The following is a 26,625-nucleotide window of genomic DNA, read 5'->3' as shown; positions in this document are numbered from 1 at the left end:
CACCACAATCTTTGTAGAATCGCACAGCATTTCATCCTAAAAGTTCCTGAATTACAATAGTGGGTCCATCACGAAAGTATCTTCATTGGTTGTAGAGTACTTTGGCACAAGCTGAAGTCATGGCAAGCCCAAAAGCAGGTGTCCATTCCTTTTTCTCTCCTATATTTATCCAGATTCTCCAGAATACTTCTACTCCGCACTCCTCAACCCCTCCTTGTGCTTGCAAGTTCTGGCTCTCTCAGGAAAAGGTCGGTGCTGGGTCCACTGCTTTTCATCATTTGTATAAATGATTTGGATGTGAATATAGGAGGTATGGTTAGTAAACTTGCAGATGTCACTAAAATTGGAGGTGTAGTGGACAGCAAAGAAATTTACTTCAGAATACAATAAGATCTTGATCAGATGGGTCAATGGGCTGAAGAATTACAGTTGGAGTTTAATTTAGATAAAATGTGAGGTGCTGCATTTTGGCAAGGCAAATCAGGGTAGGACTTATACACTTAATGGTAAGGTCTTGGGGAGTGTTGCTGAACAAATAGACTTTCGAGTGCAGATTCATAGTTTATTGAAAGTGGCGTTGAAGGTAGACAGAATAGTTGAGAAGGCATTTGGTATGCTTGCCTTTATTGGTCAGTACATTGAGTATAGGAGCTGGGAGATCATGTTATAGCTGTAGAGGACATTGGTTAAGCCAGTTTTGGAGTACTGTGTGCTATTCTGATCTCCCGTCCACAGGAAGGATGTTGTGAAACTAGAACGGGTTCAGGAAAGATTTACAAGTTGCTACGGTTGGAGGGTTTGAGCTATAGGGAGAGGCGGAAAAAGGCTGGGGCTGTTTTCATAGATAAATAACATTGACTTAGTGTAATCATAGAATCCCTACAGTGTGAAAATAGGCCCTTTGGCCCAACAAGTCCACACCGGCCCTTAGAGCATCCCACCCAGACCCAATCCCCAATCTACACATCCCTGAACACTATGGGCAATTTAACATGGCCGATCCACCTAACCTAACCTGCACACCTTTGGATTGTGGGAGGAAATTGGAGCACCCAGAGGAAACCCATTCAGACATGGGGAGAATGTGCAAACTCCACACAGACAGTGTGGGGACGAACCCGGGTCCCTGGTTCTGTGAGGCAGCAGTGCTAACCACTGAGCCACCATGCTACCCCTGGAGCATCAGAGGCTGAGAAGTGACCTTATAGAGTTTTATAAAACCATGAGGGCCAGGGATAGAGTGAACAGCCAAGCTGTTTTTTCCGGAGTGGGGCAGTCCAAAACTAGAGGGGCATAGGTTTACGGTGAGAGGAGAAAGATTTAAACGGGACCTAAGGGACACCTTTTTCATGCAAATGGTGGTGCGTGTATGGAATGAGCTGCCGGAGGAAGTGGTGGTGGCTGATACAATTACAACATTTAGCACAGGCATTGGGATGGGTAGATGAATAAGGGTTTGGAGGGATATGGGCCAAATGCTGGCAAAGAGACTGGATTTATATAGAATATCTGGTCAGCATGGACAACTGGACCGAAAGGTCTGTTTCAGTGCTGTATATCTCTATGGCTCTATGAACGAGGCCACAATCTTAACTTCACATTGAAATGGAGAAGTATAACGAGCTCCCTCTCATAGAACCTAAAACAGTCCAGCACAGGAACAGGCCCTTCAAGCGCATCATGTCTGCACTGACCATAATCCAATACAAACTAATCCCATCTGCCTGCTCATGGTCTGTATCCCTCTATTCTGTGTCCATTTATGTGTCTGTCTAAATGCCTCTTAAATTTTGCTATCATATCTCCTTCTACCATCTCCTCTGGCAGCACATTCTAGGTACCTACCATTCTCTGTATAAAAAAAGCTTTTCTTGCACATTTCCTTTAACACTTCCCCTCTCACTTTAAACCTATGCCCCCTAGTAATTAATATTTCCACCATTGGAAAAAGACTTCAATTATCCACCCTATCCATGCATAATTCTTTTATGTACTTCTATCAGGTTGTCCCTTTAGCCTCCAGTGCTCGGAAAAAACAGCCCAAGTTTATCCAGTCTGTCCTTATTGTTTAGACATCCCAATCCAGACAACACCCTAGTAAACCTCTTCTGGACCCTCTCCAAAGCCTTCACATCCTTCCTCTAGCGTGGCGACCAGAACAATACATAATACTCCAAATGTGGTCTGACTATAATCTTACACAGTTGCAAATTGACTTGCCAACTTTTATACTTGTTACAAAGTTGGGTAGAGTAATTGTGAAGTGGAAGGCAGGAAGCTAAAATATGAGGTTCCTTCAAGAGATTCATCCTTTGTCTGCATTTAGAAATGTGAAAAAAAATGTATGTCTGTGAGCAGCATCTGAAGCTGCCAGTACAGAGAGCCTCACAAAGTGAAATAAGTGCATCAAAAAAACACCTTACAGGTGGCAGGTAAAACAGCCGTCTCGTTTAGATGTTGTGATAACAAGTTTGAATTTGGACAATTAATTTAAAACCAAACTCAGCAATTCAGAGCTGATTGAATTTAAATCTAATGGTGTTGATAACCTGGAACCAATTGAATTATAAGAATTTGATTGTCATTACGGGTGTATAAGATGAGAGCGTTTAGAGAGCTAACTGCCATCTGAAAGAGAGAGCCATCCGCCACGTGCCACAGTCAACACCATTCAGCTCTCAGAGAAAGCCTATCTAATTAAACAAATGTATCATAGTATTTTAGCTCAAAGTCCTCAATGAAGAAATTATGGAGATAAAACATTTCTGACAGCAGAATTAATGGAAAAAAGGTATTTACAAAGAGAGCAGAGATGATAGAATATTCCAGACTACAGTCTGTGCAAACTTGGAGACATTAAGTTGTAATTTATTGCTTCTTATTAACTGGATTTGTATTAATGGGACTTGACTTTCTTTAGACAGCATTCCAGTAGAATTTAGACCAGCTAGGGAGCAGCTAGTACTCTGGGGGAAATTATTCGGTTTATTCATAACATTGTTAATTTGTTCATTGTTAGGGTTAAACAAATAAATTGTTTCCTGTTATTTGTAAATTGGAGATCAGGGATTTTCTTTTTTTGAAGCATTCTTTTAATAGATAATGAGGTGAAAGGTGAGCTTTTCTGTGTGTTTCAGTGGTAATTATTAGAGGGGAACCCCTACTGCCATCATAACAGATTGGAGCTTGTGTTTTAGTTTAATTATCAGAGCAGTTCAGCTATTCCTAAACAGTGAGAAAATTCATAAAGCCGAAGTACAAAGGGATCTGGAGGTGTTGGTCCAGATTCTCTAAAGGTTAACTTGCAGGTTGAGTCTGTGATGAAGAAAGCGAATGTAATGTTGTCACTTTACTCAAGAGGGTTGGAATGTAAAAGCAGCGATGTGCATTTGAGACTTTATAAAGCTCTAGTTAGGCCCCATTTAGAATACTGTGTCCAATTTTGGGCCCCACACCTCAGGAAGGACATGCTGGCCCTGGAGCGTGTCCAGCGGAGATTCGCACGGATGATCCCTGGAATGGTAGGCCTAACATACAATGAACGACTGAGGATCCTGGGATTGTATTCATTAGAGTGTCAAAGATTGAGGGGAAATCTAGTAGAAACATACAAGATAATGCATGGCATAGAAAGGGTGGATGTTGGGGAGTAGTTTCTGTTGGGCGGGGAGACTAGGACCCGTGGGCACAGCCTTAGAATTAGAGGGGGTAAATTTAAAACGAAAATGAGGAGACATTTCTTCAGCCAGAGAGTGGTAGGCCTGTGAAATTCATTGCTACGGAATGCAGTGGATGCCGGGACGTTAAGTGTCTTCAAGGCAAAGATTGATAATTTCTTGATCTTGCAAGGAATTAAGGGCTATGGGGAGAGTGCAGTGAAGTGGAGTTGAAATGCCCATCAGCCATGATTAAATGGCGGAGTGGACTCAATGGGCCAAATGGCCTTTCTTCCACTCCGATATCTTATGGTCTTATTCCCTGTCTTAACATAATCAGTGCCTTGACTGATGAAGGCTAGCATGGCATGTACCTTCTTTCCCACCCTGTCTACTTGTGTTGCCACTTTCAGGGTCTTATGGACTTGTACCCCGAACATCCTGCTGATACATCAGTACTGCTAAGGGTCCTGCCATTTTCTGTGAACTTTCCTTTTGCATTTGATCTCTCAAAATGTATCACTTCGCACTTGTCTGGATTAAACTCCATTTGCCCAACTTTCCCACTGATCTATATCCTGCTGCATCCTTTGATATCCTTCCTCACTAGCCACAATTCCAGCAATTTTCATGTTGTCTGCAAACTCACTGATCAGACCACCTACATTTTCATCCAGATCCTTTAAAATCTATTACAACCAATAGAGGTCCCAGCACTGATCCTTGTAGAACACCACTGGTCACAGACCTCCAGGCAGAAAAACACCCATCCATAATAACCCCATCTTCTATGAACAAACCAATTTTGTGTCCAGCTTGCCAACTTACCACGGATTCCACGGGATTTGATCTTCTTGACCAGACTACCATGAGGAACCTTGTCATATGCTTTAGGAAAGCCCACTGCCTTACCTTCTTCAATCATCTTCATCACCGTTTCCTCAAAAAACTCAATGAGATTTGTGAGGCAAGATCTCCCCTGCAGAAAGCCAAGTTGCCTATCCCTAGTAAGTCCTTTCCTTTCTAGATGCAAGTAAATTCAGTCCAGGCAGCAGGATGGCTCAGTGGTTTGCACTGCTACCTCAAAGCGCCAGAGACCTGGGTTTGATTCCAACTTTGGGTAACTGTGTGGAGTTTTCATATTCTCCCCGTGTTGCCGTGGGTTTCCTTTGGGTGCTCTGGTTTCCTCCCACAATCCAAAGGTGTGCGGATTAGGTGGATTGGCCATGCTAAATTGTCCATTGTATCCAGGGATGTGTACAAAGAAAGAACAGAGAACAAAGAAAATTACAGCACAGGAACAGGCCCTTTGGCCGTCCAAGCCTGCGTTGATCGTGATCCCCTATCTAAATCTGTCATCTATTTTCTAAGGGTCTGTATCCATTTGCTCCCTGCCCATCCATGTACCTGTCCAGTTATATCTTAAAAGACACTATCGTGTCTGCATCTACCACCTCCACTGGCAATGTCTTCCAGGCACCCACCACCCTCTGCGTAAAGAACTTTCCAAGCATATCTCCCATAAACTTTCCTCCTCTCACTTTGAACTCATGACCCCTAGTAATTGAGTCCCCCACTCTGGGAAGAAGCTTCTTGCTATCCGCCCTATCTATACCGCTCATGATTTTGTAGACCTCAATCAGGTCCACCCTCAATCTCCATCCTTCTAACAAAAATAATCCTAATCTACTCAACCTTTCTTCATAGCCAGCGCCCTCCATACCAGGCAACATCCTGGTGAACCTCCTCTGCACCCTCTCCAAAGCATCCACATCCTTTTGGTAATGTGGCAACCAGAACTGTACACAGATTAGCTGTATTAGCCATGGGAAATATAGAGTTAGGGAATGGTCTGTGTGGACTAGTTTCCACATTGTGCAGATTCTGTGGTTCTGAGACCTTTCCAATAATTTCCCTATCACTGATGTAAAGCTCACCGGCCTATAATTTCCTGGATTATCCCTTTGCCCTTTTTGAACAAAGGAACAACATTGGTTATTCTCTAGTCCTCTGGGACCTTGCCTGCATCAAAAGAGGTACAAAGAGCTCAGTCACGGCCCCTACCTTGCCTCCTTCAGTATCCTGGGATAGATACCATCAGGCCCTGAGAAATTATTTATCTTCATGTTTTTCAACTTTCAGCCTTCTTAGTACTGACATGCCCTAGAACAAGCTTACCATCATTCATGTCCTCCTCCTTGGTGAATACTGACATGAGATACTCATTAAGGACCTCACCCACATTCTCTGGCTCTGCACATGCATTCCCTGCTTTGTCCTACCCTTCCTCTAATTACCCTCTTGCTCCTTCTATACGTATATGTGTATAAAATGCCTTGGGATTCTTCATAATCCTACTTGCCAAGGACATTTCATGACCCCCTAGCCCTCTAATTTCTTTTTTAAGTTGTTCTCTGATTTCTTTTTACTCTTCAAGAGCCTTGTATGAATTCTGTTTCCTAAACCTTGCATATACTTTGGCTAAACTTACAACATCTCTCACCATCCAAGAATCCTGAATCTTGCTATACTTCTTTTTGTTCCTCACAGGAACATGCTGGTCCTGAACTCTGATCAATTGGCCTTTAAAAGACTTGCCCATGTCAGATGTGTATTTACCCTCAAACATCCACCTCCAATCTACTTTCTCTAGCTCCTGCCTAACACTATAACTAACCTTCTCCATATTTAGCACTTATACTCAAGGACCAACCTTATCCTTTTCTATAATTATCTTAAAACCTATGGAATTATGATCACTGTTCCCAAAATTCTGTCCACTGAAACTCATTGGCAAATGGAAAGCAGTGAGTTAAAATAAATGGATCATTTTCAGAGCAGCAAACAGTGATGAGTGGGGTGCTGCAGGGCTCAGAGCTGGGACTTCAGCTGTCCACAATATACATTAATGATTGAATGCAATATCTCCAAAGTTGCAGATGACCCTCAGCTGGGTGGCAGTGCGTGCTGTGAGGAGGATGCTAAGAGGCTGCAGGGTGACTCAGACAGATTGGCTGAGTGGGTAAATACTTGGAAAATGCAGTATAATGTGGATAAATGTGAGGTTATCCACTTTGGTGGCAAAAACAGGAAGGCAAATTATTATCTAAATGTTGACAGTTTAGAAAAGGGTGAGGTGCAATGGGACCTGGGCGCCATGGCAGAACAATCGCTGAAGGTTGGCATGCAGGCAGAGAGGAAGCTAATGGCACGGTGGCCTTCATAGCAAGAGGATTTGAATATCGGAGTAAGGATATCTTGCTGCAGTAATACAGGGCCTTGAAATGCCACACCTTGAGTATTGTGTACAGTTTTAGTCTCCTTGTCTGAGGAGGCACATTCTTGGTATTGAGGGAATTCAGTGAAGGTTCACTAGACTGATTCCCAGGATAGCAGGACCAACACATGAGGAAAGACTGGGTTGACTGGGCTTGTATTCACTGGAATTTAGAAAAATGAGGGGGGAATCTCATAGAAACATATAAAATCCTGATGGGAATGAATATGTTAGATGTGGGAAGGATATTCCCAATGTTGGGGAAGTCCAGAAACAAGGGTCACAGTCTAAGAATAAGGGTTAAGCCATTCAGGACTGAGATGAGGAAGAATTTCTTCACTGAGAGTTGTGAACTTGTGGAATTCTCTCCCACAGGAAGCTTTGGGGCCAGTTCATTAGATATTTTCAAGAGGGAGCTGGACGTGGCCTTTGCAGCTAAAGGGATCAAGGGGTATGGGGAGAGGGTGGGAGTGGGATACGGATATTACATGATCAGCCATGATCTTATTGAATGGTGGTGCAGACTCAAAAGGTTGAATGGTCTACTGCTGCCCCTATTTTCTATGTTGCTGTGTTTCTTTAGTGATTGTACATTTCTTATCCCTAGGTTCTACCCATATGTTCTTTCTGGAAGAGCCCTCCCAGATGTCCTCTCTTACTGCAGCTTTGACATTATCCTTAACCAGTAGCACACCTCCTCCAGCCCTTTCTCTTCAATATTTTGGTTGAGAAATTGAGTTCTCAATTCTCAATAACGTCGAAGCTCTCAAATACAGAGCACATAAACAAACAACAAAAATAGGCCACTCGGCCCTTCGAGCCTGCTCCACCATTCAAAAAGATCGCAGCTGCTCTGGTTTTAACCTCAACTCTACATTCGAACATACCCCTGATAACATTTCACCCCTTGGTAATCTCGAATCGATCTACTTCTGCCTTGAAAATATTCAAATATTCTGCATCCACTACATTTTGAGTAATAAAATTCCAAAGTTTCACAACCCTCTGTGGAGAAAAAAAAGTTTCCTCATCTCTGTTTAAATGGTCACCCACTTATTTTTAAATGATCACCACCCTCCCCCCTCCCCAGTTCGAGATTCCACAAAAGGAAACACCCTTTCAACATCCATCCAGGCAAGATGAGTTTCAACTAAGTCACCTCAGACTGTTCTGAACTCCAGAGGATTCAGGCCTAACCTGTCTAGCCTTTCCTCATGAAGCAATCTTCTCATTCCAGGTATCTCTGAACTGTTTCCAAAGCATTAACGTACTTCTCAATGTATGGTGACTAATACTGTGCACAGTATTCCAGACGTGGTCTCCCGATGTCCTGTACTGAATGGACTTCTCAAGTTTCAAATTTAACGTTGGTCTAGCTCTGTATGCACCTTTTCTGCAGCTAACTGCACCTCCCAGTCGCGAACCATTTCCACTCCCCCTCCCATTCTTTAGATGACATGTCCATCCTGGGCTTCCTGCAGTGCCACAATGATGCCACCCGAAGGTTGCAGGAACAGCAACTCATATTCCGCTTGGGAACCCTGCAGCCTAATGGTATCAATGTGGACTTCACCAGCTTCAAAATCTGCCCTTCCTCCACCGCGTCCCAAAACCAGCCCAGCTCTTCCCCTCCCCCCACTGCATCCCAAAACCAGCCCAGCCTGTCTCTGCCTCCCTAACCTGTTCCTCCTCTCACCCATCCCTTCCTCCCACCTCAAGCCGCACCTCCATTTCCTTGACCTGTCCGTCTTCCCTGGACTGACCTATCCCCTCTCTACCTCCCCACCTATACTCTCCTCTCCACCTATCTTCTTTTCTCTCCATCTTCGGTCCGCCTCCCTCTCTCCCTATTTATTCCAGAACCCTCTTCCCATCCCCTTCTCTGATGAAGGGTCTAGGCCGAAACGTCAGCTTTTGTGCTCCTGAGATGCTGCTTGGCCTGCTGTGTTCATCCAGCTTCACACTTTATTATCTTGGATTCTCCAGCATCTGCAGTTCCCATTATCTCTGTTGTACTCTTTGTTCTGTTCAATACCCTATTGCAAACTATATGATCTGTCTGCACTCAAACCAAAACTTTACACTACACCTAGGTGCTTGTGACAATAATAGATCAAACCAAAAATAAAACTGGAGCATAACTTCCCTACTCCTACATTCAATTCCCCTCATAATAAACCACAACATTCTACTAGCTTCCCTGATTACTTCCTGTACCTGCATACTCATCTCAAGGACACCCAGATCCCTGTGTATCTCTAAGATTTGAAACCCCTCACCAGTCAGATAATCTGTTTCTTCTTTCACTCTTCCTGCCAAAATGGACTATTTTACACTTTCACACATTATACTCCATTTGCCACATCTTTGTCCACTCACTAACTTATCTCTATCCCGATGTAGGCTCCTCATGTCCTCTTCACAGCTCGCTTTTCCACCCATCTTTGTGGCATCAGGGGATTTGAGCTCCCGTACCTTCGACCCCTTCATCTAATTAATTTCAATGGTTTGTTCAGAGTGGGGAGGGGATGGCCTAGTGGCACTATCAGTGGGCTGTAACCCAGAGACTCAAACAGTGTGTGACCAGGGTTCGAATCCCGCCACGGCAGATTGTGGAATTTGAATTCAATAAATATCTGGAATTAAGAATCTAATGATGACTGTGAGTGCATTGTCAATTGTCGAGAAACCCATCTGGTTCACGAATGCCCTTTAGGAAACAGAAGTGCCATCCTTACTTGATAATAAAATGTGAGGCTGGACGAACACAGCAGGCCAAGCAGCATCTCAGGAGCACAAAAGCTGACGTTTCGGGCCTAGACCCTTCATCAGAGAGGGGGATGGGGGGAGGGAACTGGAATAAATAGGGAGAGAGGGGGAGGCGGACCGAAGATGGAGAGTAAAGAAGATAGGTGGAGAGAGTGTAGGTGGGGAGGTAGGGAGGGGATAGGTCAGTCCAGGGAAGACGGACAGGTCAAGGAGGTGGGATGAGGTTAGTAGGTAGCGGGGGGTGCGGCTTGGGGTGGGAGGAAGGGATGGGTGAGAGGAAGAACCGGTTAGGGAGGCAGAGACAGGTTGGACTGGTTTTGGGATGCAGTGGGTGGGGGGGAAGAGCTGGGCTGGTTGTGTGGTGCAGTGGGGGGAGGGGACGAACTGGGCTGGTTGAGGGATGCAGTAGGGGAAGGGGAGATTTTGAAACTGGTGAAGTCCACATTGATACCATATGGCTGCAGGGTTCCCAGGCGGAATATGAGTTGCTGTTCCTGCAACCTTCGGGTGGCATCATTGTGGCAGTGCAGGAGGCCCATGATGGACATGTCATCAAGAGAATGGGAGGGGGAGTGGAAATGGTTTGCGACTGGGAGGTGCAGTTGTTTTTTGCGAACTGAGCGGAGGTGTTCTGCAAAGCGGTCCCCAAGCCTCCGCTTGGTTTCCCCAATGTAGAGGAAGTCGCACCGGGTACAGTGGATGCAGTATACCACATTGGCAGATGTGCAGGTGAACCACTGCTTGATGTGGAATGTCATCTTGGGGCCTGGGATGGGGGTGAGGGAGGAGGTGTGGGGACAAGTGTCCATGTCCATCATGGGCCTCCTGCACTGCCACAATGATGCCACCCGAAGGTTGCAGGAACAGCAACTCATATTCCGCCTGGGAACCCTGCAGCCATATGGTATCAATGTGGACTTCACCAGTTTCAAAATCTCCCCTTCCCCTACTGCATCCCTCAACCAGCCCAGTTCGTCCCCTCCCCCCACTGCACCACACAACCAGCCCAGCTCTTCCCCCCCACCCACTGCATCCCAAAACCAGTCCAACCTGTCTCTGCCTCCCTAACCGGTTCTTCCTCTCACCCATCCCTTCCTCCCACCCCAAGCCGCACCCCCCGCTACCTACTAACCTCATCCCACCTCCTTGACCTGTCCGTCTTCCCTGGACTGACCTATCCCCTCCCTACCTCCCCACCTACACTCTCTCCACCTATCTTCTTTACTCTCCATCTTCGGTCCGCCTCCCCCTCTCTCCCTATTTATTCCAGTTCCCTCCCCCCATCCCCCTCTCTGATGAAGGGTCTAGGCCCGAAACGTCAGCTTTTGTGCTCCTGAGATGCTGCTTGGCCTGCTGTGTTCGTCCAGCCTCACATTTTATTATCTTGGAATCTCCAGCATCTGCAGTTCCCATTATCTCTGCCATCCTTACTTGGTCTGGCCTACTTGTGACTCCAGATCCACAGTATTGTGGTTGAGTCTTAACTGCCCTCTGGGCAATTAGGGATGGGCAATAAATGCTGCCTAATCCTGTGATTGAATAAAGAGGAAAAAAAGTGTTGAGGCACTGACCCCTGTGACACACCGCCTGTGACATCCTGCCAACCTGAAAAAGAATCACTTGTTCTGACTCTCTGATGAAGGGTCTAGGCCTGAAATGTCAGCTTTTGTGCTCCTGAGATGCTGCTTGGCCTGCTGTCTTCATCCAGATCCACACTTTGTTAACTTGTTCTGACTCTCTATTTTGTTAGCCAGCCAATCTCCCACCCGTGTTGACATGAAACCCCCAATAGCATGAGCTTTTATTTTCCGCAGTAAGCTTTGTTGTGGTATCATATGATATACCTTCTGGAAATCTAAATACAAATTTGCCTTTATCACAGCGCAAGTTACTTCTTCAAAGAACTCCAATAAAGAGTCAAACATATTTCTCTTTGACCAGCCATTTTGGCTCTGCATGATTACCTTGAACATGCCCTGTAGTAATGACTTTAGTAATAGTTTCTGACAGATTACTGCAGTGCCGCCTGCTATTAGATTGGCCTTATTGACTGTTTCATAAATAGGGCCTGAGCCTCTTGTTCACCAAGCAAACAGTACTGAAATGGGAGGGCAGATCAAAGCCATCCTGCAGGATAACAGCTTCCCCAATCAGAATATTTCTCTTTGTATTTCACACAAACTCACAAACAGGCCGAAGGTGGTTACGTCTGAAATGAAAGGTCCTCATGGTACCTCAGAATTTTGGGCAAGAGGTGAAGGGAGCTGTTTCACTCTGCTCCTGTGCAGGAGCAACATGAGTGACATTGGGCGCTAACACCATAACAAGCTAAAGAAATATTTTGCCTATCACATAGATGAGTAATGTGGTCTATGAATTTCAGTGCCAGTGTGATGCCAGGTCACTGAACGATTGTATCAAACAACATATCCTTTCAGCTGTTTGCAACAGGCAGGTACTTAACCAGCCGAACAAAGTGTGGAGCTAGATGAACACAGCAGGCAAGCAGCATCTTAGGATGCACAAAAGCCTAGACCCTTCATCAGAAAGGCCCTTTTCCGATGAAGGGTCTAGGCCAGAAACATCAGCTTTTGTGCTCCCAAGATGCTGCTTAGCCTGCTGTGTTCATCCAGCTTCACACTTTGTTATCTCCGATTCTCCAGCATCTGCAGTTCCCATTATCTTTCTCACACTTAACCAGCCTGTGCTTCCGAAATTTGTGTCTAACATTAGGTGTCAATCAGTGGTTGGACTCCACTTGTTCAGCATTCCCGAATGTGTTAAGAATTTGACCAGCTCCCGATTAGATTATCAGTCACACTCACTGTGTCATCCATCTACAATTGCTGGAACCTACATATATTCACACACAGCCAAGAGGAGCATGACGAGGCATTGAACCTTTTTGAAATAAACAAAAGCATGAAAGACATGCTTCATTGCAATGCCTCTAGCAGAGTAAACATGCCAATCAGCCAACTCCTTCCCGTCTTGCAATATAAAGTATTATCCTATTTAGGATTTGGTGCTCTAGTGGTTCTGTCCTAAAGAATATAAGATGAAAAGTATCAACAACCAGTCTTTCACTCAGCAATACTCATTTAGTTTCTCTAGAACCAAGATTGGATGTGTTAGTGACTGTCTGATATTTACAGCCCCTAGATTTGCTCTTCCCGACAAGAAGAAATCTTTTCTCTGCATTTAACATACAGAGTCCCTCCATAATTATTCATCTCTCTCAGCTTTCATGCTTCATAGAATCAGAGAACGTGCTAGAACAAATTATGGCTGTTGACCCTATTGTTTCTGTGTTGTCTCTTGGTTGTATTTAGTCCCATTCCCCAATTTTATTTTTGTCCATGGCTCTGTATGTTCCCTAACCTCGGTTCCTGCACTACTCTGTCTTGAAATTAATTATGGAATCAGCTTCCTGCATCTTTTCAGGTCGAGTGTTTCCAATCCAGATAACTCTCTAGGCAAAAACATTTTCTCCCACATCACCTGGGATCTTTACCCAAGTTTCCAATCTCCAACATCTGCTTGTTGACCCATTCACCACCTGTCACCCAGCCATTGCTGCCCATACTCAACGCCTTGATTACTGATACTAGTGCAGGTCGGGATTCTTGTTTTCATGTCCTCACCACCTGCCTATCTCTGTAATCTCCTCCAGTCCCATAGCCCCCCGAGATCTCCATGTTCCTCTATTTGGCCCCTCGAAACAAAAAAACAAAGAAACCTACAGCACAGGAACAGGCCCTTCGGCCCTCCAAGCCTGCGCCAATCAAGATCCTCTGTCTAACCTGTCATCTATTTTCTAACGGTCTGTGTCCATTTGCTCCCTGCCCATCCATGTACCTGTCCAAATATATCTTAAAAGACGCTAACGTGTCTGCGTCTACCAACTCCGCTGGCAACACGTTCCAGGCACCCACCACCCTCTGTGTAAAGAACTTTCCACGCATATCTCCCTTAAACTTTCCTCCTCTCACTTTGAACTAATGACCCCTAGTAATTGAGTCCCCCACTCTGGGGAAATAGCTTCTTGCTTCCACCCTGTCTATACCCCTCATGATTTTGTAGACCTCAATCAGGACCCCCCTCAATCTCTGTCTTTCTAATGAAAATAACCCTAATCTACTCAACCTCTCTTCATAGCTATGCACCCATACCAGGCAACATCCTGGTGAACCTCCCCTGCACCCTCTCCAAAGCATCCACATCCTTTTGGTAATGTGGTGACTAGAATTGTACACAGTACTCCAAATGTGGCTGAACCAAAGTCCGATACAACTGCAACATGACCTGCCAATTCTTGTAAACAATACCCCGCCCAATGAAGGAAAGCATGCCATATGACTTTTTGACCACCCTATTGACCTGCATTGTCACCTTCAGGGAAAAATGGACCTGTTCACCCAGATCTCTCAATTCATCAATTTTCCCTAGGACTTTTCCATTTACTGTATAGTTCTCCCTTGAATTTGATCTTCCATTTGTCCAGATTGAACTCCATCTGCCATTTATCTGCCCAACTCTCTAGTCTATCTATATTCTGCTGTAATCTCTGACAGTCCCCTTCACTATCAGCTGCTCCACCAATCTTAATGTCAACAGCAAACTTGCTGATCAGACCACCTACACCTTCTTCCAGATCATTTACATATATCATAAACAACAGTGGTCCCAGCACAGATCCCTGTGGAAAAGCACTGGTCATAGGTCTCCAATTTGAGAAACTCCCTTCTACTATTACCCTCTGCCTCCTGATGCCGAGCCAGTTTTTTATCCATCTAGCTAGCACACCCTGGACCCCATGTGACTTCACTTTCTCCATCAGCCTGCCATGGGGAACCTTATCAAACGCCTTACTGAAGTCCATGTATATGACATCTACAGCCTTTCCCTCATCAATCAACTTTGTCACATCCTCAAAGAATTCTATTGAGTTGGTAAGACATGAACTTCCCTGTACAAAACCATGTTGCCTATCACTGATAAGCCCATTTGCTTCCAAATGGGAATAGTTCCTATCCCTCAGTATCTTCTCCAGTAGCTTCCCTACCACTGACGTCAGGCTCACCGGTCGATAATTACCTGGGTTATCCTTGCTGCCCTTCTTAAACAAGGGGACAACATTAGCAAGTCTCCAGCCCTCTGGGACCTCACCCGTATCTAAGGACGCTGCAAAGATATCTGTTAAGGCCCCGGCTATTTCCTCTCTCGCTTCCCTCAGTAACATTCCCCAATTCCCATCATTCCACTATTGCTCATTGTGCCTTAAAATCCTAGGCCTAAACCTCTGAAATTCCCTCCTTAAATCTCTGTCTCCCTTTCCCTGAATCTCTGTGTTGATCATCTCCAGTCTCTCTCAATTTAAAACATAAGAAACAGGAGCAATTGTCAGCCATTCAGCCCCTTGAGCATACCCTGCCAGCCAACTAGCTCATGGCTGATCTGATCCAGTCCTCACCTCTTCTTTTGTGTCAATTCCTAAAAGCCTGCAACTCCCTAGTATTTTTTTAAAATCCACTACCTCTTTAAATATTTTCAGCAACCTTGCCTCCACAATTCTCTGGAGTGGAGAATTCCAGATATTCACTCTCCTCTGAAGAAAAAATTCCATCACATCTCAAGTTTTAAATGTGTGTCCTATTATTCTGTAACTATGCTTCTAATCAAAACATCTCTTCAACATCTACCTGTCAAACGCCTCAGAATCCTCCTCATTTCAATGAGACCACCCCTCATGCTTCTAATCTCTAATAACATCATAGAGTCATAGAGGTCTACAGCATTGAAACAGCCCCTTCTGCCTAATTTGCCCATGCCATCCAGTTTTCACAAGGAATATGAACATCAGAACTGGGAGCAGGAGGAAGCCATTCAGCCCTTTGAACCTGTATATTCATGACTGATCTCACCTCAGCTTCAATTCCATTTTCCTGTCCACTCCGCAAAACCCTTCAACCCATTACTAATGAGAAATCTCGCTCCTCCTTACAATTTTTCAATGTTTCAGCATCCACCACACCTTGGCATAATAAATTCCAGAGATTCACAACTATTTCAGAAAAGTAACTTCTCATCATCTCTGTTTTAATTCTGTTACCCCTTATCTTAAAACTATGACCTCTTGTTCTAGATTGCCTCACATGAGGAAACATCGACTCTATATCTACTTTGTCGATCTCCTTTACCATCTTATTTATGTCAGTAAGATCTCCTCACATTCTTCTAAACTCCAGAGAGTATACACTTAAACTACTCAATCTCTGTTCATTAGACAAACCTCTTATCTCTGGAATCAATCTCGTGAACCTTCTCTGAACTGTGCCCAATACAACTACATCCCTCCTCGAGTAAAGGGACCAAAATTTTATTCAGAACTCCAGCCGTGGCCTCACTAAAGTTACAGCATCAGTTTCCTATTTTTATATTCTATTCCTTCAGCAATAAATGCCAAAATGTCATTTGCCTTTCTTATTACCAGATGTACCTGCAGATTAATTTCTGTCATTCATGGACAAGGACTCCCAGATCCATCTGCACTGAGGCAATCTGAGGTTTCTCTCCATTTAGACAATAAGTTGTCTTTCTATTCCTCTGACCAAAATATATAACCTCACACTTATTCACCTTAAACTCCATCTGCCAAATTTTGTCCCATTCATTTAACTTGTCTATATCCATTTATAAATTCCTCATTTCTTCATTGCAACTTACCTTCCCACATATTTTAGAGTCATGTGCAAATTTAGCTCATAGTACAATTTATCCTGGTATCGAAGTCATTACTATAGATTGTACATTGTCGAGGCCTAGGGAACAAACCCACTAGTTACTTCCTGCCAATCGGAAAAAGACCTTATTGATTCCAACTCTCTGTTTTTTGCTGGTTAGTTAATCCTCAATCCAACCTAATATGAAAACAAAGAACTGCAGATGCTGGAAAACTGGAAAGAAAAGCAGGAAGTGTGGGAGAAACTTGGCAGGTCTGGCAGCATCTGTGGCAACAAGCCTTTTACTCATACATAAGGAGCAAGAGGGAACCTAGAGAAAGGGTTGGCCCACTCAAGGACAAAGGAGGGAGGTTATGCAAGGAGTCAGAGAAAATGAGTGAGATTCTTAATGAGTACTTTGTGTTGGTATTCACCGAGGAGAGGGACATGACGGATGTTGACGTTAGGGATAGATGTTTGATTTCTGTAAGTCAAGTTGGCATAAGGAAGGGAGAAGTGTTGGGTATTCTAAAAGGCATCAGGGTGGACAAGTCAGAGATATTGGGAACTGCAGATGCTGGAGAATTCCAAGATAATAAAATGTGAGGCTGGATGAACACAGCAGGCCAAGCAACATCTCAGGAGCACAAAAGCTGACGTTTCGGGCCGAGACCCTTCATCAGAGAGGGGGATGGGGAGAGGGAACTGGAATAAATAGGGAGAGAGGGGGAAGCGGACCGAAGATGGAGAGTAAAGAAGATAGGTGGGGAGAGTATAGGTGGGGAGGGAGGGAGGGGATAGGTCAGTCCAGGGAAGACGGACAGGTCAAGGAGGTGGGATGAGGTTAGTAGGTAGATGGGGGTGCGGCTTGGGGTGGGAGGAAGGGATGGGTGAAAGGAAGAACCGGTTAGGGAGGCAGAGACAGGTTGGACTGGTTTTGGGATGCAGTGGGTGGGGGGGAAGAGCTGGGCTGGTTGTGTGGTACAGTGGGGGGAGGGGACAAACTGGGCTGGTTTAGGGATGCAGTAGGGGAGGGGGAGATTTTGAAACTGGTGAAGTCCACATTGATACCATTAGGCTGCAGGGTTCCCGAGCGGAATATGAGTTGCTGTTCCTGCAACCTTCAGGTGGCATCATTGTGGCACTGCAGGAGGCCCATGATGGACATGTCATCTAGAGAATGGGAGGGGGAGTGGAAATGGTTTGCGACTGGGAGGTGCAGTTGTTTGTTGCGAACTGAGCGGAGGTGTTCTGCAAAGCGATCTCCAAGCCTCCGCTTGGTTTCCCCAATGTAGGGGAAGCCACACCGGGTACAGTGGATGCAGTATACCACATTGGCAGATGTGCAGGTGAACCTCTGCTTAATGTGGAATGTCATCTCGGGGCCTGGGATAGGGGTGAGGGAGGAGGTGTGGGGGCAAGTGTAGCATTTCCTGCGGTTGCAGGGGAAGGTGCCAGGTGTGGTGGGGTTGGAGGGCAGTGTGGAGCGAACAAGGGAGTCACGGAGAGAGTGGTCTCTCCGGAAAGCAGACAGGGGTGGGGATGGAAAAATGTCTTGGGTGGTGGGGTCGGATTGTAAATGGCGGAAGTGTCGGAGGATGATGCGTTGTATCCGGAGGTTGGTAGGGTGGTGTGTGAGAACGAGGGGGATCCTCTTTGGGCGGTTGTGGCGGGGGCGGGGTGTGAGGGATGTGTTGCGGGAAATACGGGAGACGCAGTCATGGGCGTTCTCAAACACTGTGGGGGGAAAGTTGCGGTCCTTGAAGAACTTGGACATCTGGGATGTGCGGGAGTGGAATGTCTTATCGTGGGAGCAGATGGGGTGGAGGCGGAGGAATTGGGAATAGGGGATGGAATTTTTGCAAGAGGTTGGGTGGGAGGAGGTGTATTCTAGGTAGCTGTGGGAGTCGGTGGGCTTGAAATGGACATCAGTTACAAGCTGGTTGCCTGAGATGGAGACTGAGAGGTCCAGGAAGGTGAGGGATGTGCTGGAGATGGCCCAGGTGAACTGAAGGTTGGGGTGGAAGGTGTTGGTGAAGTGGATGAACTGTTCGAGCTCCTCTGGGGAGCAAGAGGCGGCGCCGATACAGTCATCAATGTACCGGAGGAAGAGGTGGGGTTTGGGGCCTGTGTAGGTGCGGAAGAGGGACTGTTCCACATAACCTAAAAAGAGGCAGGCATAGCTGGGGCCCATGCGGGTGCCCATGGCCACCCCCTTAGTCTGTAGGAAGTGGGAGGAGTCAAAAGAGAAGTTGTTGAGGGTGAGGACGAGTTCAGCTAGGCGGATGAGGGTGTCGGTGGAGGGAGACTGGTCGGGCCTGCGGGACAGGAAGAAGTGGAGGGCCTTGAGGCCATCTGCATGCGGAATGCAGGTGTATAGGGACTGGACGTCCATGGTGAAGATGAGGTGTTGGGGGCCAGGGAATTGGAAGTCCTGGAGGAGGTGGAGGGCGTGGGTGGTGTCACGGACGTAGGTGGGGAGCTCCTGGACCAAAGGGGAGAAAATGGAGTCCAGATAGGTGGAGATGAGTTTGGTGGGGCAGGAGCAGGCTGAGACGATGGGTCGACCAGGGCAGGCAGGTTTGTGGATTTTGGGAAGGAGATAGAAACGGGCCGGTGGGGCAGGAGCAGGCTGAGACGATGGGTCGACCAGGGCAGGCAGGTTTGTGGATTTTGGGAAGGAGATAGAAACGGGCCATGCGGGGTTGGGGAACAATGAGGTTGGACGGCCCGTTTCTATCTCCTTCCCAAAATCCACAAACCTGCATGCCCTGGTCGACCCATCGTCTCAGCCTGCTCCTGCCCCACCGAATTCATCTCCACCTATCTGGACTCCATTTTCTCCCCTTTGGTGTAGGAACTCCCCACCTACGTCCGTGACACCACCCACGCCCTCCACCTCCTCCAGGACTTCCAATTCCCTGGCCCCCAACACCTCATCTTCACCATGGACGTCCAGTCCCTATACACCTGCATTCCGCATGCAGATGGCCTCAAGGCCCTCCACTTCTTCCTGTCCCGCAGGCCCGACCAGTCTCCCTCCACCGACACCCTCATCCGCCTAGCTGAACTCGTCCTCACCCTCAACAACTTCTCTTTTGAGTCCTCCCACTTCCTACAGACTAAGGGGGTGGCCATGGGCACCCGCATGGGCCCCAGCTCTGCCTGCCTCTTTGTAGGTTACGTGGAACAGTCCCTCTTCCGCACCTACACAGGCCCCAAACCCCACCTCTTCCTCCGGTACATTGATGACTGTATCGGCGCCGCCTCTTGCTCCCCAGAGGAGCTTGAACAGTTCATCCACTTCACCAACACCTTCCACCCCAACCTTCAGTTCACCTGGGCCATCTCCAGCACATCCCTCACCTTCCTGGACCTCTCAGTCTCCATCTCAGGCAACCAGCTTGTAACTGATGTCCATTTCAAGCCCACCGACTCCCACAGCTACCTAGAATACACCTCCTCACACCCACCCTCCTGCAAAAATTCCATCCCCTATTCCCAATTCCTCCGCCTCCGCCGCATCTGCTCCCACGATAAGACATTCCACTCCCGCACATCCCAGATGTCCAAGTTCTTTAAGGACCGCAACTTTCCCCCCACAGTGATCGAGAATGCCCTTGACCGCGTCTCTCGTATTTCCCGCAACACATCCGTCACACCCCGCCCCCGCCACAACCGCCCAAAGAGGATCCCCCTCATTCTCACACACCACCCTACCAACCTCCGGATACAACGCATCATCCTCCAACACTTCCGCCATCTACAATCCGACCCCACCACCCAAGACATTTTTTCATCCCCACCCCTGTCTGCTTTCCGGAGAGACCACTCTCTCCGTGACTCCCTTGTTCGCTCCACACTGCCCTCCAACCCCACCACACCCGGCACCTTCCCCTGCAACCGCAGGAAATGCTACACTTGCCCCCAGAACTCCTCCCTCACCCCTATCCCAGGCCCCGAGATGACATTCCACATTAAGCAGAGGTTCACCTGCACATCTGCCAATGTGGTATACTGCATCCACTGTACCCGGTGTGGCTTCCTCTACATTGGGGGAACCAAGCGGAGGCTTGGGGACCGCTTTGCAGAACACCTCCGCTCAGTTCGCAACAAACAACTGCACCTCCCAGTCGCAACCCATTTCCACTCCCCCTTCCATTCTCTAGATGACATGTCCATCGTGGGCCTCCTGCAGTGCCACAATGATGTCACCTGAAGGTTGCAGGAACAGCAACTCATATTCCGCTCGGGAACCCTGCAGCCTAATGGTATCAATGTGGACTTCACCAGTTTCAAAATCTCCCCCTCCCCTACTGCATCCCTAAACCAGCCCAGTTCGTCCCCTCCCCCCACTGCACCACACAACCAGCCCAGCTCTTCCCCCCCCACCCACTGCATCCCAAAACCAGTCCAACCTGTCTCTGCCTCCCTAACCTGTTCTTCCTCTCACCCATCCCTTCCTCCCACCCCAAGCCGCACCCCCATCTACCTACTAACCTCATCCCACCTCCTTGACCTGTCCGTCTTCCCTGGACTGACCTATCCCCTCCCTCTCTCTCCACCTATCTTCTTTACTCTCCATCTTCGGTCCGCCTCCCCCTCTCTCCCTATTTATTCCAGTTCCCCCTCCCCATTCCCCTCTCTGATGAAGGGTCTAGGCCCAAAACGTCAGCTTTTGTGCTCCTGAGATGCTGCTTGGCCTGCTGTGTTCATCCAGCCTCACATTTTATTATCTTAGGGTGGACAAGTCCCCAGGTCTGGATGGGAGGTATCCCAGGTTACTGAGGGAAGCGAGAGAGGAAATAGCTGGGGCCTTAACAGATATCTTTTCAGCATCCTTGAGCACAGGTAAGATCCTGGAGAACTGGAGAATTGCTCATGTTGTCTCCTTGTTTAAGAAGGGTAACAAGGATAATCCAGGTAATTATAGACCAGAGAGCCTGATGTCAGTGGTTGGGAAGCTGCTGGAGAAGATACTGAGGGATAGGATCTATTTACATTTGGAAGAAAATGGGCTTATTCGTGATAGGCAGCATAGTTGCGTGCAGGGAAGGTCATGTCTTACCACTTGATGGAATTCTTTGAGGAAATGACCAAGTTGATAGATGAGGGAAGGGCTGTAGATGTCATATACATGGACTTCAGTAAGACATTTGATAAGGTTACCCATGGTAGGCTGATGGAGAAAGTGAAGTCGCGGGGTCCAAGGTGTGCTAGCTAGATGGATAGTGAACTGGCTGGGCAACAGGAGACAGAGAGTTGTAGTGGAAGGGCGTTTCTCAAAATGGAGAACTGTGACCAGTGGTGTTCCACAGGGATCTGTGCTGGGACCACTGTTGTTTGTGATATACGTAAATGATCTGGAGGAAGGTGTAGATGGTCTGATTAGCAAGTTTGCAGGTGACACTAAGATTGGTGGAGGAGCAGATAGTGAAGGGGACTGTCAGAGATTACAGCAGAATATAGATAGATTGGGCAGTTGGGCAGAGAAGTGGCAGATGGGGTTCAATCCAGGCAAATGTGAGGGGATACATTTTGGAAGATCCAATTCAAGAGCAAACTATACAGTAAATGGAAAAGCCCTGGGGAAAATTGATGAACAGAGAGATCTGGGTGTTCAGGCCCATCGTTCCCTGAAGGTGGCAATGCAGGTCAATAGAATGGTCAAGAAGGCATGCGGCATGCTTTCCTTCATCGGACGGGGTATTGAGTACAAGAGTTGGCAGGTCATGTTACAGTTGTATAGGACTTTGGTTTGACCACATTTGGAGTACTGTGTACAGTTCTGGTCTTCACATTACCAAAAGGATGTGGATGCTTTGGAGAGGGTGCAGAGGAGGGTCACCAGGACGTTACCTGGTATGGAGGGCGCTAGCTATGAAGAGAGGTCAGGTAGGTTAGGATTATTTACATTAGAAAGACGGAGGTTGGTGGGGGGGAATTATTATCAGAGATAGTAGGAACTGCAGATGCTGGAGAATCTGAGATAACAAGGTGTGGAGCTGGATGAACACAGCAGGCCCAGCAGCATTAGAGGAGCAGGAAAGCTGTCATTTGAATGGTCTAGGCACGCAGTATCAGCCTTTCTGCTCCTCTGATGCTGCTTGGCCTGCTGTGTTATCCAGCTCCACACCTTATTATCTGAGGTTGAGCGGGGGACCTGATTGAGGTCAACAAAATCATGAGAGGTATGGACAGGTGGATAGCAAGAAGCTTTTTCCCAGCGTGGGGGACTCAATTACTCGGGGTCACGATTTCAAGGTGAGAGGGGAAAAGTTTAAAGGAGATATGTGTGGAAAGTTCTTTACACAGAGGGTGGTGGGTGCCTGGGACGTGTTGCCAGTGGTAGGGGCGGGTGCGATAGCGTCATTTAAGATCTATCTGGACAGATACATTAATGGGCAGGGAGCAGAGGGATACAGATCCTTGGAAAATAGGTTACAGGTTTAGACAGAGGATCTGGATCAGCGCAGGCTTGGAGGGTCAAAGGGCCTGTTTCTGTGCTGTAACTTTCTTTGTTCCTGTTCTAATTCGAGTTCATTGGTTTTTTTCTGTCATCGCTGCATTCACTTCATTGCAGAACATCCTTTCTCAGATAAGGACACCAAGCCTGCACACAATATTCCAGGGCGTGGTCTCACCAAGGCCCTGTATACTTACAGCAGGACATCTCTGCTCCTGTACTCGAACCCTCTCACGATGAAGGCCAACATACCACTTGCTTTCTTCACCCCCTGCTGCACCTGCATGCTTACCTTCAGTAACTGGTGTATGAGGACACCCAGGTCTCACTGAACATTCTCCTTTCCCACTATCACCATTCAGATAAAAATCAGCCTTCCTGTTTGTGCTAACAGGCTGCACATTTTGACTTTTCAAATATCCGGTTTCTGCTTCCCTGCCTTTTTGAATAAGGGTATTATATTAGCTTTTTTCCAATCCACTGGAACCATTCCAGACCCGAGGAATTTTGGGATAATATAACTAATAGATCTATTATCTCTGCTGAATAAAGACCTGTTTAGCTGTTCTTGTTAAATCAACCCCTTCATTCCAGGAATCAGCAGAGCGAATCTCAGTTGTACCATTTCTAATACCAGTGTATCCCTTTCAGATATAGGGTCCAAAATATACACAATATTCCAGGTGTGGCCTCACAGACACCCTGCACAGTGGTAACAAAATTCAAAATGTTAACTCTGCTCTTCTATCCACTGACGGTGCTAGACCTTCTGAGTTTCTCCCCTATTTTCTGTTTTCATTTCAGATTTCCAGCATTCACAGCATTTTGCTTTTACCTTCTCCTTTTCTTAGGAAACAGTTTGATGCATCATTCAAGGGCCACTGCTGGACTCCCAAAAACGAAGTCTAAAATTAAAATCTCTCTCTCTCTCTCTCTCTCTCTTGCCAAGTCTCTATTTCTGTCTCTCTCTCTCCCTGTGTCTCTCCCTCTCTCTCTTTCTCTCTCTCTGTCTCTGTCTGTATGTCTCTCTCTATCTCTCGCTGTTTCTGTCTCTCTCTGTATCTATGTCTCTGTATTTCTTTCTTTCTGTCTCTCTCTTTAAGTAATGGGTATTTTCAATGAGGCTAAAATCAATCCCAAATCCAGAAATTTTGAACATGAACCTTGATGCACAACTGTTTACCATTCTCAGTCTTAAACACACTTAATGTTCGCAATATATTGTTTGCTCTGAAGGCTAGCTATCACAAATTGTTTAAAAAGAAATCATCATGGTTATAGAAATATTTACAAATGCATCATTAAATTCTTCACAAGCACAGAAAAAATCATGCAATATTAATTTGAAAATCTGAACTTAAAATAAAAATGTTAAAAATGTACATAAAGCACACACTATACTTCACAGCTCTATCTCTCACCCCCTATTCGCTCATTTCTCTTTCTTGTACTCCTTTCTTGCCTTCTCTGTCTCTCATTGCTCTCTCCACTCTCTCTCGCTATTTTCTCTCTCTCCCTCGTCCTTTAAATTATTCCTTAAACCCTCTTCTTCCTTAAAGTTCTTGGCCCCCAACTTACTATCTCCTTATATGGTGCCATGCCACATTTTGATAAGTACCACAGGATGTTTTACTACATTCGCTGCTGCATTAATGTTAGATTGTTATTGTTGGGAACATCTAAGTGAGTGTTTCAGTAAGCGAAGATTTGTTGTGTTTCTCACCATCTCCTTTTTGTTTCTCAGTTCAAGTTGTATGATTCGCAGAGTACAGATTTTCAGCAGAGAATGGACTACATACTCTCCCTCATCCAGATTATCCGCCTACATTCCCACCAACAATCCTCATATGGGGACAAAGAAGAGGAGCAGGTTGGAAAGCCAACATTTCCGAACAGCTGAGTAGTGGAGAGTCATAGCGTCGTAGGGTCAAGGTTCAGCGGCCATATCCTGCATGGTGGCCATGAGAATTAAGGGGTAATCTGATGATCAAGGGGGTTTCAGTGGATTCAAAGATCTGATAGGGCAAGTGAAAGGAAGTATTTCCTCTGGTAGGGTGGGTTGTAGAAATCCTTCAAATTCAGCTCAGGCTGTTTGAGATGGGGAGGGTATGTCACACAAAGCGGGTGGCAGTCTAGAACAACACTGTCCCCCAATTAGCATTTGATGCTGGGCATGGGGGTTTGATTAATTTTGAGAAGGAGATTGGTAGACTGTTGGGGAAGTGGGGTTTAAGGGATAGAGAACTAAAGTGGGCAGCTGAAGTTTTGATGTGATTATTCCATGTTCTAAACAAAGAGGGGAACAGAGTCAAGGGGCTGAATGGCCCATTCCTGTTCCTAAACCTGCTCAAAGTTCCAAGGTCACTGCTTCCGAATGTGATCTTTAATCCATGTTCCAGAAGAGGCAGTGCTGTTGTATTAATGTCCCGGGACTAGTAATCCAGAATCCCAGGTTAATGTTCTGGGGTCAAGGGTTCAAATCCCACCATGGCTGATGGTGACATTTGAGTTGAGTAAATAAATCTAGAATTAAGTGTCTAATGACGATCATTTAAGCATTATCGATTATCACAAAAACCCATCTGGTTCACTAATATCCTTCAGGGAAGGAAATCTGCCATCCTTACCTGGTCTGGCCTACATGTGACTCCAAATCACAGCAATTAGGGATGGGTAATGAATGCTGATTGAGCCAATGATGCCCACATCCCATATATAAACAAAAAGCAATACTGGGCAGTTACTCCAAGCTGATTCTCCACTCTCACAACAGATCGAGCAACTTTGGGGTACTTTTCTCCGGGAATTTAAGGAAGCCTCTGAGTTCACAATCATGCAGCGAGACAGCATCATTGACAGCCTGGACCAGAGGTTCCGGCTCCTTGCATCAGAGGTCCATATGATCAATTCCAGCGTCATCTCTGGTCCCTTCTTGGATCCTTCACAGAGTGCAGTCATCATCTTGCAGCAACTCCTGGAAATGAAAATAAATTTCTGGTCTCTGAAAGAGGCACTGGGGCAGCTCAGCAATTCCAGGAACATCTTAAAAGGTAGCAGAAACCTCTGTCTGGTCTAGTAATGGTCATGAATGCCTTTCGTTTCACAATCCCTTTAGTAGCTCCCTAGAAGCTGTTTCATGGCCCTTCACTGGTCTTTGTACCTTTCCCATTTGGCAAGGTCTGTGCTGTTTTTGCATTTTTGAAAGTACTTTCTTTTAGTTTTATTCCATCCCTTATCTCTTTAGTTGTCCTTGGTTGTTTTTTGCATGTAGTGGTGCATTTCTCTCTCAGGGATGTGTGTTAAATGTTTCTTTAAACATCCACCACTGTTCTTCAGTTGTTTTACCCAGGAGTAGATTTTCTCACTTTACTGTGGACAGTCTCTGCCACATCTCATTAAAGTTGGCTTTACCTAAATCTAAAACGTTTGGAGCTGATTCATGCTTTTCACTTTCAAACAGCACATTGAACTTGACCATCTTGGAATCACTATTTGATAAATGTTCCCACAGAGTTAGGTCACTAATTAAATCCGGCTCATTACTCATTTCTAAATCCAATACTGCTTCTCCCCTTGTTACATCTAGGATACATTGCTGTAGGAAATTATTCCAGACACGCTCCACCTTTCTGACAGAGGCTTATCTGTCTCTCCCAATCTATGTTAAATTTAAAATCTTTATTAATACGACTCTGACTTTGTTACAGATTTGTATAGTTTCTGGACTTATACAAT

At 46.1% G+C, this 26,625-nt stretch overlaps 1 protein-coding gene across 1 annotated transcript in view; it reads left to right on the top strand.

The window, feature by feature from the left end:
* The window catches only part of LOC125453602 (dynein heavy chain domain-containing protein 1), a 198,284-nt gene that overhangs the window by 34,929 nt on the left and 136,730 nt on the right, over nucleotides 1–26,625 (top strand). The window contains exons 12-13 of the mRNA XM_059646974.1: nucleotides 24,635–24,760; nucleotides 25,664–25,940. Of these exons, the coding sequence (XP_059502957.1) occupies nucleotides 24,635–24,760; nucleotides 25,664–25,940 (403 nt within the window). The remainder of the gene's footprint in view (nucleotides 1–24,634; nucleotides 24,761–25,663; nucleotides 25,941–26,625) is intronic.

The sequence above is a fragment of the Stegostoma tigrinum genome, chromosome 6 (assembly GCF_030684315.1).
Source record: "Stegostoma tigrinum isolate sSteTig4 chromosome 6, sSteTig4.hap1, whole genome shotgun sequence".
Taxonomy (NCBI): domain Eukaryota; kingdom Metazoa; phylum Chordata; class Chondrichthyes; order Orectolobiformes; family Stegostomatidae; genus Stegostoma; species Stegostoma tigrinum.
The sequence above is the reverse complement of the archived record's forward strand: the minus strand, read 5'-3'. Positions and strand labels throughout refer to the sequence as shown.